This window comes from Dreissena polymorpha, chromosome 8 (assembly GCF_020536995.1).
Source record: "Dreissena polymorpha isolate Duluth1 chromosome 8, UMN_Dpol_1.0, whole genome shotgun sequence".
NCBI classification, from domain to species: Eukaryota; Metazoa; Mollusca; class Bivalvia; order Myida; family Dreissenidae; genus Dreissena; species Dreissena polymorpha.
The window spans coordinates 11,812,707-11,825,975 of record NC_068362.1 but is presented as its reverse complement, the minus strand read 5'-3'; the positions used below and the strand labels follow the sequence as shown (position 1 = coordinate 11,825,975).

The following is a 13,269-nucleotide window of genomic DNA, read 5'->3' as shown; positions in this document are numbered from 1 at the left end:
TCAGTGAATTAAAAATGATAACTTTACTGTTTCAAACAGTGAAAAATAACAGTGAACATTATCGATAATTTTCACTGTTTACTGTGAAATGACGTCATTTTTTTTAAATGACGTCATTTTTCCAGCAAAACTCTTTAGGTAAACTGTTTACCAATGTATATAAACGGTGAAAAAAAGCATAAACTAAAAAGAAAATTTGTTGGATTCGGTGGAATATCGGTTTTAATTCACTCGTGATCATAGAAAATATGTATTTTCACTCGTGGCTGCGCCACTCGTGAAAATATTATTTTCTATGATCACTCGTGAATTAAATTCGATAATCCACCGATTCCAACAAATATCCTCTATTTATTAGGTTTCGAAAACAACCGGTGTCTAGTTGATTCGTTAAAAAGTGTTCGAGTTACATGGTTTACAGTAAAGATGGTCTAGTTTTACGGCAAACGAAGTTGAACTCCTTGTCTCTATTACAGTATTTAAAAAAAATAAAAAATATGGGCTTCCCTCGTGTGATTTTACCTTGTGTTTGAGTAACTGATATTGTTCCACCTGTAAATGCCTGATTTAGAGCTCTACAAACAAAGGTGCCCAATTTCGGCCAAAATGCCTTTAAAAATCAATTCTTAAACCAGAGAAATCTTCTTCATACACGTTTGCACTTTGAGACTAGTATAATGTTTCATTAAATAATGTGGTTTCTTTTAAAATGTCAGACTGGTTATCTATTTCAGTTCCATTTTCTTTAATTAATTTGGTCATATGTTTCGTCTTATTATTGTATTTTTCAAGATTACAGAAAAGTGTCGAGGGTTTTTCACCACTTTGAACCCAGTCAGCTCTAGACCTTATAACGGACCATTTTAGTTTGTCATCATATATTGTTTGAAGTTCAGCTTTTAAAATGTTAATATATTGAACATTATCATCTGTGACTGTCACACTTTCTTACACCCCCTTCTTACCCTTCATCGTGACGTACTTTTTGTACGGCCCCTGTAAAGATAAGGCGTTCCGAAAACAAAAAAAACACGATAATCACAAAAGATGCAGAGCAAACTTCAACATCATCATTCACCAGAAGAGATAACACCATGTTAAGGCGATGTAAATAAAACTGGTTGTTAAGTTTTAGTGCGTTCTCATTTGATCGAAGTGCTGAAGTACCGACTGCATCGAAATGCAGTTCCATTTCAGTGTGTTGAACCTACGGCAATAAGCGATTCCCGCACTAAAACCAACTCATGACTTCATGCTTAAATATATATTGTATTATATTGAATATTGTGATTCGCCCCGTGCTGTGGAGGCAAAGCTTACTACCCTTTCGCGTTTATCTTTTAAAGATAACCAATTAGCAGTCGTGTCAGGTACGGTGTTTATCAAATTTCGCATCAATATCGAAAGGTTTGCGTTCATCAACTGATTTCGTTTTTACGAATAGTAAGTAACATATATACAGGTATTACTTCAATATAAATGAGCGGCGCTCTGTGAAAAGAGGGTTTAATGCATATGCGTTAAGTGTCCTCCTATATCAGGGACGAAACTTTCCGCTTTTGATATTTTTCGAATTAAGAAAGTCTCTTCGTTGCAAAAATCCAGTTTAGGCGGACTACACATGCTAATCTGGGACGACACTTTACGCACATGCATTAAACGCCATTTTCACAGAGCACAGAATAAATAATGAAACGTTGAAGTAAAATGATTACAACTTAAAGGTTAGATCTAGATGGCCCGACGAGGTTCTTAGGCCGACTTCCACTAGAATGGTCAGTTTTTAGCTAGTATTGTCCAAAATGGTCAGCTGTTGTCAGTATTTTCCATAATTATCGGTTTGGGTCAGTATTGTCCGAAATGGTCAGTTGTGGTCAATATTGACCCAATCAATTCGTATAATTCTTGGCTCGAGAAGCAAGTTGTTGATTTCCCTGTGCTAAATGGACTGCTTGTATCAAGATTGGACAAATGTTTTAAGATGTGATAAAACTGTAACATTATTACAGCAACACAAATTACGATAAAATTGTATTGAATGCTGTATGTTTGTTACATGACTGTAGTACATGTATCATTATCTTAATTAATGTATATCTATTTTTCAGACGCACTTGCACATGCCGGAGTTTGTACTGGCATACTGATGAACTGACTGAAGAATAATATGTTCTTTAAATTTGTTCAATGTCTATATTATATTCAGTTATTTTAGTGTATTGTAACCTCGATTAGTATTAACCGGATGTAGTTAATATGGTTTATATTAAATTGAAAGAAAAGTATAACGAGTTAAATCTGTTTATATATAAGAGCAAAAGTAACATCTGGCGACGAGGAAAGTGCCGAAGTCATCACGTGTACCTGTTTAAATACAAATCAGCATGGCTAAGCCTGTCGATCTTCAGTGAGTCGATAATTTCGATCCAAACGCAAACCCCACCCACCTGCACCAAGAATGGGAACGTTGGCGTAGGGCATTCGAACTGTGTTTTATTGGAAAAGGCGTAACAGATGCAAACCAAAAGCTAGCCCTACTACTGCATTGTGCTGGATTAGATCTTCAAGATGTATTTTTCACACTGACGGGAGGAGGAGCAGATGACAATGCATAACAGAAATGTGTAAACACTCTGAACAAGCATTTTCAGCAAAATGTGAATGTGCCGTACGAAAGATACAAATTTCGGAACATTAAACAAATAAGTACAGCAACAATTGATCAATATATTGTTAGACTAAGAAAAAAAGCTGTACACTGTCATTTTGATAATGTGGATGAGTCAATTAGGGATCAAGTTATAGAGAAGTACCATTCTCACAGACTAAGATCAAAGATTTTTGAAAAAGGAGATGGTTTGACATTAGATCAGTTACGATTAGATCCAAACACCATGGAACTCAGTGAACGGCAGAGTAAGAACATGGAAAAGCCACCAGAGAGTTATGTTAACACGGTTTCAGGATCAATGTTCAAAACAACACGAAAACCTACAAACAAAGACGGTAAGTGTTACCGATGTGGATTAACTGGACATTTCGGAAGTGTGTGCTGCTAGAACCAAAAAGTGCCATAAATGTGGAAATGCAGGACAGTTCATTAAATGCTGTAAAACAAAGGGTGCGAAGGCAAAGTCGAAAAGACATGGTCTTGTTAGGCATGTTGATATTGCAATAACAGATGATGAAGATGGCGAATGTCTATATGCTTTTTATCTCGAGTCTGAACATGTAACAAAACATGTGATAGAGATTGGTTCAATTCCAGTGAAAATTATCATAGACAGTGGCTCAACTGCAAATTTGATAGATCAAGACACTTGGAACAATTTGAAACGGAATAAAGTTCTGTGCGTGGAAAGTAAGAACACCACAAAGAAACTGTATCATCCGTATGGTAGCACGCAACCTTTTCATTTGATTGGAGAGTTAAAAAGTGATTTGTCAAGCAAAAGAACGAAACAAACTATTCAAAATGGGACATTCTATGTGGTAAGGAATAAAGCACCTGCTTTATTGAGCAGAGGCACAGCCATAGAACTAGGCATTCTCAAAATAGTCATTCAGTTTATGCTGTTAGAGAAAGCATTGTGAAAGAATATCAAGAGTGTTTCCAGGGTTGGGGAAAGCTTAATGAATTTGAATTTAAGTTATACGTGGATCAAAAGTAGTGCCAGTAGCTCAGAAAATGTACACAATTCCAATTAGTCTTCAAGAAAAGGTTAAAGAAAAATTAGATGAATTTGAATCTTTGGACGTCATAGAGAAAGCAAAACGACCAACACCGTGGGTTAGTAGAGTGGTGGTTGTACCAAAACCATCCGTTGAAATAAAACTTTGTGTGGATATGAAGACGAGAGAGAAAGGGGATCATCAGGGAACGTCATCCTATTCCTACAGTTGATGAAGTGTTAGTTGAACTAGACAACAGCTCAGTATTCAGCATAATAGACCTCAACATGGGTTTTCATCAAATCTCCTTGGCTGAAGAATCTAGGCCGATTACAACGTTCATTACCCACAAAGGTCTATACCGCTATAAACGCTTAAGTTTCAGGGTGAATGCAGTCCCAGAAATGTTTCAAAATGCAATTTCACAAGTGTTAAAACATTGTGATGGAGTCGCGAATATTGCTGACGACATCATCGTCCATGGAGAAGGTCAAAAGGACCACGACAAGAAATTGCGAAAGTGCATGGACGATTTAAAGGCAAGACGATGGAAAGTGAACTTGTCAAATTTACAATTCTCTATGAACAAAGTGACTTTCATGGGTTATGTCGTATCCGAACGTGACATCGGACCAACGGAAGAACGAGTGAATGCAAAACAACCGACAAACGCATCTGAAGTGCGGAGCTTTTTAGGACTAGTCAATTTCAGCTCCCGATATATTTCCAATGTGGCCACGATATCTGAACCATTGAGGTTGTTGACGAAAAAGAATCAGCCATTTGTCTGGAAATCAAAACAGCAAAATGCTTTTGATGAACTGAAGAAACGAATGTCTAATGCAGAAACGCTGGGTTTCTTCAATGTTGGTCTAGGGGCAGTACTTGTCCAAGGATCAAATGGAAATAAGCGTGTGATAAGCTTTGCATTTCGTACTTTGACAGACACTAAAAACACTATTCTTTCGATCTCCCATATAGACACCAAGTACTGGTTCTAGGCCCAGGAAACGGACTCGAGAGCATTTCAAATAAGTAGGAATTACTTTCTATGCAATCGAGCTAAAATAAATAGGTTTAAACTAAACTATTCTTTGCTATTGTCTGGGCTTGTGAAAGATATCACTAGTACATATATTGCGTCAAGTTTGAGTTAGTAACAAACCACAAGCCTTTGGAAGTGATATATTCTTCAAAATCTGCGCGAATTCAAAGATGGGTATTGCGCTTGTTACCCTACACATTCAGAGTGAGATATCAACAAGGGAGTCGAAACATAGCAGATGTTTTGTCAAGAGTGACCGTGGAAAAGTATGAAATTGTTCACAAAAGTGAAAGTACTGAGGGCGATGATTACATAAGGTTTGTGACAGAATATTCAACGCCAAATGCCATTTCTACGCGAGAAGTAGAAGAAGAAGCAGCGAAAGATGAGACATTTACACCTCATAGCGTAAAGACAAGTGGGAAAGACCACCAAATTTTATTCCAGTAAGATTATGAGCTGAGCACTATAGGTCACATCGTGTCGAGAGGCTATCGAATCGGGGTACCAAAAACTTTGAGAAAGAAGTGTATCGAGTTGGCTGATGAAGGACATGTGGGCATAGTTGGAACAAAACAGAACCTGAGGACAAAGTATGGTGGCCTAAAATAGATAAGGATGTTGAAAATTATGTGAAAGCATGTCACGGCTGTCAGCTGGTGAGCCAGCCAGCTAGGCCGGAACCCCTCAGCCCCACTCCACTTCGAGCCGGTCCTTGGCAAGATTTAGCCATCAATTTACTTGGACCACCCATCAGGGGACTACATATTTGTATGTGTTGATTACTACAGTAGATTCTATGAAATTGACATCATGAAGACAGTGACATCAGAAAAGGTCATTGAAAATTTGGAACGTATGTTTACAGCACATGGGTTACCTCTTAGCCTTACTAGTGACAATGGAAGACAGTTTGTGTCAGTGCGAACGGAGAAGTCGAGCGTCAGAACAGATCATTGTTAAAGAGAGTAAAAATCGCTCAAGCCGAAGGAAATGATTGGAAGCGCGAGATAAGGACGTATTTGTTAGCGTATCGTGCAACTCTACATAGTACTACCGGAGTTTCTCCAGCGGAGCTGTTGTACAACAGGAAGTTGCGTTCAAAACTACAGGACATACAATTCGCATTGAATGATGAAGAAATCCGAGAACACGACACTAACAAGAAAGAAAAGAACAAGAGTTACATTGACACACATAGAAACGCTACTCCAATCAATCTCCAAGTTGGAGACAAAGTGCCTTTGAAGCAAAACAAAAATGGACAAATTGTCTAAACAATTCGAGATCGAACCGTATACACTGGTTGAAAAGATTGGCAATCAAGTCACAGTAAAGTCGACTTCGGGTCTCACAAGAACAAGAAACTCGACATTTTGAAGAAGTTTTATCAAAACGGTCAGTCTGAAGAACGATCATTGGACAATGACGTTCCGAACGGAAACCATGAAGGGTCTACCATCGACCATTCGTAGGACACATCGTTAGGCGGAATCCCAGATAGTAGTTATCATGGCGACGCGATTCCTGAGGTTCAGCCGGTCTCAGATGTTGTCCTTACATCAAGGCGGTCGGGTCGGGAGCGTTACCCACCAGTGAAATTCAAAGACTTTGAAAAGGGTTAAACGAAGAATATAATGAACTGAACGTTCATGTAACAAAACAGTGCGTGTGATGAACAGTTAAAATATTAGTTTAAGTGAAGTGAAGAAATTTTTGAATTTGAACTCGTACTCTTTAAACAAACCAATAACGAAAATGACCGCATTTACATTAACATTAAACCTATATATATTATCTGACAAGAGTTGTCGTTTTATACCATTTGTTATTTAACGAGTTTAGAAATTTTGAAAGTAAGCCAGCTTCTGGCGAGCTTACTAACTAATTTCATGGACAAATTTTATAAAATATGGTATTGAATGATAACTCCTGTTAGATGTTTTTTTCGATTGCGAACAACTAATGTTAATAGCAAGTTTTGCAAGCCAGATTTTTTAGGGACCCAAAACCTGCCGCGTCCGCACCGAGAAAGAGTTCGCGGCGCGGTTTCAGTTCTTGAACTACAATCATTTACAATCGATATGAATATCGTGTTAAATGGAATAATTTTGAACGGATCGTATATAACAAAAAAATAAAAAAAAACTTTTTTAGCTATACGTGTCGCGGAAGAGTAAGTTTATGAATGATTAATATAGTCTAGTATGTGCTACGTCAGTCAAGTGATATTTTTGCGCAGCAAAGGTCATTCCAAATTTGAGTCTATTAGTAGATCAGGTAAAATAAAACGTCTGATCAACAATTGGAGGTCGAGATTGCAATACACTATCATGCGTCCTTTGCGTAACCTCGTTGATAGCGCTTGGCTGATTTCTGGTAGTACAGCGGAAGGGGGTAATCTGATATGGCTAGGAAATGTGTATAGGTTCTCTAAAGACTGATCACGGAAATCGCTCGAGTTTAGAAAAAAACACTTATCATCCCGGTACAAACAACGATGAACCATTATATCAACCAATGATACTTTGTATGAAATAATAAAGGTTGATATGGTGTGTGATTTTGAAAGGACTATAAATGGGTCACCTTTATTTGTACCATCAGATTAGTGTGATTTTCCAAAAGGCTGCTTTTCCGGGATACACATACTACACACACGCACACGCACGAACGCAAGACTTTTGTGTTTTTTAAAAGAAAGAAAGTGTAACAAACTGAATTAAACTTTAGCATCATTGTAAAATAACAGAAAAGAAAAGTTTATTTCGACTTAAGGATATATTAATCTGATTGTCATACACATACGTATGAAATAACAGCTTGCGTTTCAATTACATATATTAATATATAAATAACATTACAATGAATTTATTTTCCCTTCAAAATGATTTTTATTGTTATGTGTATATTTTCACTAATTGATGTTCTTCAAAAGATCTTCTTTTAATAAACGTGTTTTCTGACACCTATGCTGTTCCATCATCCCACTTTATGGCGGTACATCCAATCATTTATTTGTATTGATATCAATAAACGTCATCCTACATGTGCTAAAAGATTTAGTGCTAATCATTTATAAGCCGTGTTCCGTGAAAAGGGGGTTTGATGCATGTGCGTAAAGTGTCGTCCCAGATTGGCCTCTGCAGTCCGCACAGGCTAATCAGGGACGACACTTTCCGCTTTTAAGATATTTTCTGTATAAAGAAAGTCTCTACTTAGCAAAAATCCAGTTTATTCAAAAATCCTGGCTAATCTGAAACGACACTTGAAGCAAATTCATTTAACCCCATTTTAACAGAGCGCGGCTCATTTGTTTTATGCGTGTGTACGCATAATCTTTCTAAAACAGTATTTACCAAATACTCAAAAATTTTCGTCCGATAACAATGATTGTTGTTGTTGTTCATATGTTTAGATATATGATACATATTAGATACATGTATAAACACTATAAAATTTTGAAAGTATTTTTTAGCATTTTGAAGTTTTTCAAGTTATTAACCAATTACAATCATAGGTTAACTGGTAATTTGTTTTAATATTATATATTTAACTTTGCTTCTTTTTATAAAACCATAAACACCTTAGCCTGGACGTCCGACAATTGCGCCTCCGCTGACGCTTCCTCCTGCAAAGAAGCCGCCGTTGCCATTGTTTCCGCCTGCCGCGATGCCGCCCGATGCACTGCCCCCGGCGATGACGCCGCTACCGCCATTTCCGCCTCCTCCGGCGATTATACCGCCACTGGCATGGCCACCGGTAATAAAACCACCTTTTCTGCCTGTATCATAAAATCAAGGCAAATCATGCATATTTGATTTTTATTCTTCCTAATTTTAGTGGACATAACGTTATCCGTATGCTGTCAGTATGCCGCAACGTGATTATTTACAATTGTGTAACGGTGTAACGTATTCGTAGACGTTATGTATATAAAACTACCATATTGTATTCGAGAAAGGTTTTAAGTTATTTCTATGCAATCCAAGACTTTATATTCATCAAACAAGTAAATAAGTAAATGATCATATGCGTAATTGATAAATGAAAGAAGTTCCAGAAACATGTTAAACAACCAATCGGCGATATTAGAAAATGGGCCTCATGCCATATGCGGCCTGCGTAGATCGAGACGCTCCTGCACAATCGCGCAGTCTTGTCAGAAATTCCCCTGTCCGCTTTTAAGACAACGAAACCTTGTGTTACAGTTGTTATCATTAACATGGTAGCTCCTGGCCCTACTGCGTAATTGCCTAAGATTGTTGGTGTTATGTTGCCGTTTATGGCATACGAACGAAAGAACCTTTTGTTCTTGTGCCATTTGCGGACAGCGTATCACATGAAGAAGCCAATATAATTAATTGAAAACTAAATATAACAACCGATCGGTAGAAAGTGTCAGGGACGATGTAATTTCTTGAAAATACAAAAACGTATTTTTGAGAGACCTACAAACTGCGAAATTCCTTAAATAAATACTCAACATCTGATAAAATTATTGATCAATGAACAAGTCATAAAATAACGACAAACAATCGAGAAATGTGCTTAAAGTGCCGTCCCAGATCAGCCTGCGCGCACAGGCTCATCAGATACGACACTTTCCTTTTTTATGATATTTTCTGTTTATTGAAAGTCTCTTCTTATCAAAAATACAGTTTAGGCGGAGAGTGTCGTCCCTGATTAGCCTGTTCGGACTGCACAGGCTCCGCTTTTGTTAATCTGTGATGACACTTAACACACATGCATTAAACCCTCTTTTCACAGAGCACGGTCCATGTAATCGATGAAAATAATAATAATTATAGCTGGTGCTGTGATGACTGCAGAATGAATCTGGAGAAATCTCTTGGTCTCGACTTGTGTCCGTTCACTGAAATGAGGCACTATTTATACATCTGTTGCAGATATTTCACAGCATGGCAACTTTATCGCGATATAATATTTATTAAACGCCTGAAACTAATCAAGTTATTTTCCATAGCCTGAAGCAACTGTTGTACTTTGGTAAAGTTATTTCAAGAGTACTGTTGGCAGAAGGTCGACACAGCTTGTAAAAATGCGATATACAAACTGCCCGCGGATTCGGACTATCGTTTATGCAGATGTCATTATTGACACAATGATAAATAATTAAGCGTTGCATAGTTTAAAAATAAGTGCTTTTATGATGTTCAGAGTTCAGTTCGCTTTACTTGTAGTTGAGCAACTACAAAACGTATATTTTTTTTATTTATATTGTAGCGGTGTACTTAACGGTTTTTTTTTAAATAAAAAAATACGATGCGTATACATTGTTTATTAATTATTAAGCGGTGCACTTTAAGACGGAGGCACAGTCGTTGTTTGTTGCGGAGACGTGCGTTGGTGGCGTTAGCGTTCGCTGGGGATGTGGGGTCCGTGGTGGCGGTGTAGTTGGCGATGTGGGGATGTGGGGTCCGTGGTGGCGGTGTAGTTGGCGCTGGGGATGTGGGGTCCGTGGTGGCGGTGTAGTTGGCGATGGTGGCGTGTTCGATGACGTCATACTCGAAACTTTACTTGCAAAATACCATGGGCAGATACACAATAGTATTAGTGGACTACTCAATAGATCACACGACTGTTAAGGCCAAGCATTTCATATTTTTATTTTCACTAGACTTAACAATAGTTTATTTGTTCACGGCCATAAAACGCTACTTTTGGGCGGAATCTAGTAGCTTCAAAATAGCGTTTTCGCTTTCGATTTGTAAACACAAAACAGAAAATATCAAAATTAATTGTTACATGTTTGCTTAAATGATTTGCGACACAATTTCGACCTAAATAATTTTTAAGTGTATGCGAAGAATTCTTCCACACGTTCATGCTTTACTGACCCAAAGTCGGACAAAACCTAGGAAAACCAGAGGTGAGTGAAGTTGGCTGTTAGATGTTAGCTGTTAATCAGATGTTTAAAATAGAAATGCACAGCTGTGCATTGGGTGTTCATCAGATGTTTAAAATAGAAATGCACAGCTGTGCATTGGATGTTCGTCAGATGTTTAAAATACAAATGCACAGCTGTGCATTGGGTGTTCATCAGATGTTTAAAAAAGAAATGTACAGCTGTGCATTGGGTGTTCGTCAGATGTTTAAATTAGAAATGCATAGCTGTGCATTAGGTGTTCGTCAGATGTTTACAATTTAAATGCACAGCTGTGCATTGGGTGTTCATCAGATGTTTAATATATAAATGCATAGCTGTGCATTGGGTGTTCGTCAGATGTTTAAAATACAAATGCACAGCTGTGCATTGGGTGTACATCAGATGTTTAATATATAAATGCATAGCTGTGCATTGGGTGTTCGTCAGATGTTTAAAATACAAATGCACAGCTGTGCATTGGGTGTACATCAGATGTTTAATATATAAATGCACAGCTGTGCATTGGGTGTTCAGCAGATGTTTAAAAAAGAAATGCGTAGCTGCGCATCTGGTGTTCGGCAGATGTTCTAAATAGAAATGCATACCTGTGCATAAGGTGTTCGTCAGATGTTTACAATTTAAATGCACAGCTGTGCATTGGGTGTTCATCAGATGTTTAATATATAAATGCATAGCTGTGTATTGGGTGTTCGTCAGATGTTTAAAATAGAAATACACAGCTATGCATTTGGTGTTCATCAGATGTTTAAAATAAAAATACAGAGATGTGAATTGGGTGTCCGTCAGATGTTAAAATAGAAACGCAAAGTTGTGCATTGGGTGTTCGTCAGATGTTTAAAATCTAAATGCACAGCTGTGCATTGGGTGTTCATCAGACGTTTAAAATAGGAATGCATAGCTGCGCATCGGGTGTTCGGCAGATGTTTAAAATAGAAATGAACAGCAGTGCATTGGTTGTTAATCAGATGTTTAAAATAGAAATGCACAGCTGTGCTTTGGGTGTTCATCAGATCTTTAAAATAGAAATGCACAGCTGTGCATTGGGTGTTCGTCAGATGTTTAAAATAGAAATGCATAGCTGTGCATTGGATGTTCATCAGATGTTTAAAATACTAATGTACAGCTGTGCATTGGGTGTTCATCAGATGTTTAAAAAAGAAACGCACAGCTGTGCATTGGGTGTTCGTCAGATGTTTAAATTAGAAATGCATAGCTGTGCATTAGGTGTTCGTCAGATGTTTACAATTTAAATGCACATCTGTTCATTTGGTGTTCATCAGATGCTTAATATATAAATGCATAGCTGTGCATTGGGTGTTCGTCAGATGTTAAAATAGAAACGCAAAGCTGTGCATTGGGTGTTCATCAGATGTTTAAAATACAAATGCACAGCTGTGCATTGGGTGTTCATCAGATGTTTAAAAAATAAATGAACAGCAGTGCATTTGGTGTTAATCAGATGTTTAAAATAGAAATGCACAGCTATGCATTGGATGTTCGTCAGATGTTTAAAATACAAATGCACAGGTGTGCATTGGGTGTTCGTCAGATGTTTAAAACATAAATGAACAGCAGTGCATTTGGTGTTAATCAGATGTATAATGCTTGTATCGTTATAGTAAATTTCGGTCATTGAAAAAGCGTTTCATTTTTTGTGAGTCGTCTACGAATCAAACACTGATACAAATATTTCGCAGATAATCAAGTATAAAAATTGTGCAAGATAATGTTTGAGAAGCGTATATGTGTTTTAATTTATTACATTTTTATAACTATTTATATGCTGAATGTTTGCTTTAAAATAATTTAAAGTTTAAGCGTTTTGGCACCTTATACATTTATATTGTAAAAGAAGGTTCAGCGAAACACTTTAAAAATAGACATTACTTGGCAGCTTCTATCCTGAATACAGTTATTCACGTGAACCATGAGGAACTGAAAGAAGTTAATCGCATATTAATACTATACTTATACAAGAGTGAAAATAACTTTAAATTATAACAATTCGGATTTACACCTAGAGTGCCTACTGTATTTAAAAAAGAAGCCTTGTGAAAAAACCGCGTAGTGCCATTAATTGACATTATTTGCCGTTTTCATGTTTTACATTGCAAAAAATATACAGACAATAGTAAGGTTCATTGAACCATTTTATAACAAATAAGACACTGTTTGTGTTCTACAAACTAAATATTGCAAGTGTATTAAAATGGACAAAGGATGCGATAATTAAGAATCTATTATACTTCACTTGTAACGTCATAGCCTAAACTGTCTGACAGAAAAATATCAATATGTGCCGACAATACAGATGACACAGAACTAAATATGAGCAAATTGACAATTTGCTTATACATATCTTAGCATAAACTGTCTATCAGACCATCAGTGTAGACCAACATTTACGATAAAACATCTCTAAATAATGACAAAGCTGTATAATGATATGCTCGTTTTTAATGAATAGAAGACACATTACCGTTCAATGTTTAATTGTATTGAAATGCGTAATACGTAAAAACGAATTCACAAACAATTACATTTTCCAGCTTATGGAATATAACCCAATAGCGGTTACATTTCACCTTAAAAAAGTTATGAAAATGGTTTACAATCATAAAATATTGGATGAAACAAATAC

General features: G+C 36.9%; 1 protein-coding gene across 1 annotated transcript; it reads right to left on the bottom strand.

Annotated features, from left to right (window-relative positions):
• Positions 1 to 8,304: 8,304 nt before the first annotated feature.
• Positions 8,305 to 10,244, bottom strand: LOC127842363 (probable H/ACA ribonucleoprotein complex subunit 1). Its single transcript, XM_052371824.1, has 2 exons — positions 10,058 to 10,244; positions 8,305 to 8,501 (listed from the first exon to the last, which is right to left on the bottom strand). Exons 1-2 carry the CDS (start codon positions 10,242 to 10,244, stop codon positions 8,305 to 8,307), a joined length of 384 nt encoding a protein of 127 aa, XP_052227784.1.
• Between the last annotated feature and the right edge of the window lie 3,025 nt (positions 10,245 to 13,269).

Excerpts from the sequence above, each read along its gene's own strand:
- LOC127842363 (XM_052371824.1), bottom strand. The coding sequence starts at position 10,244 with ATGACGTCATCGAACACGCCACCATCGCCAACTACACCGCCACCACGG. Across the intron at positions 8,502-10,057 it reads CTCCGCAACAAACAACGACT|GCAGAAAAGGTGGTTTTATT; the intron begins GTGCCTCCGTCT and ends TTTATGATACAG.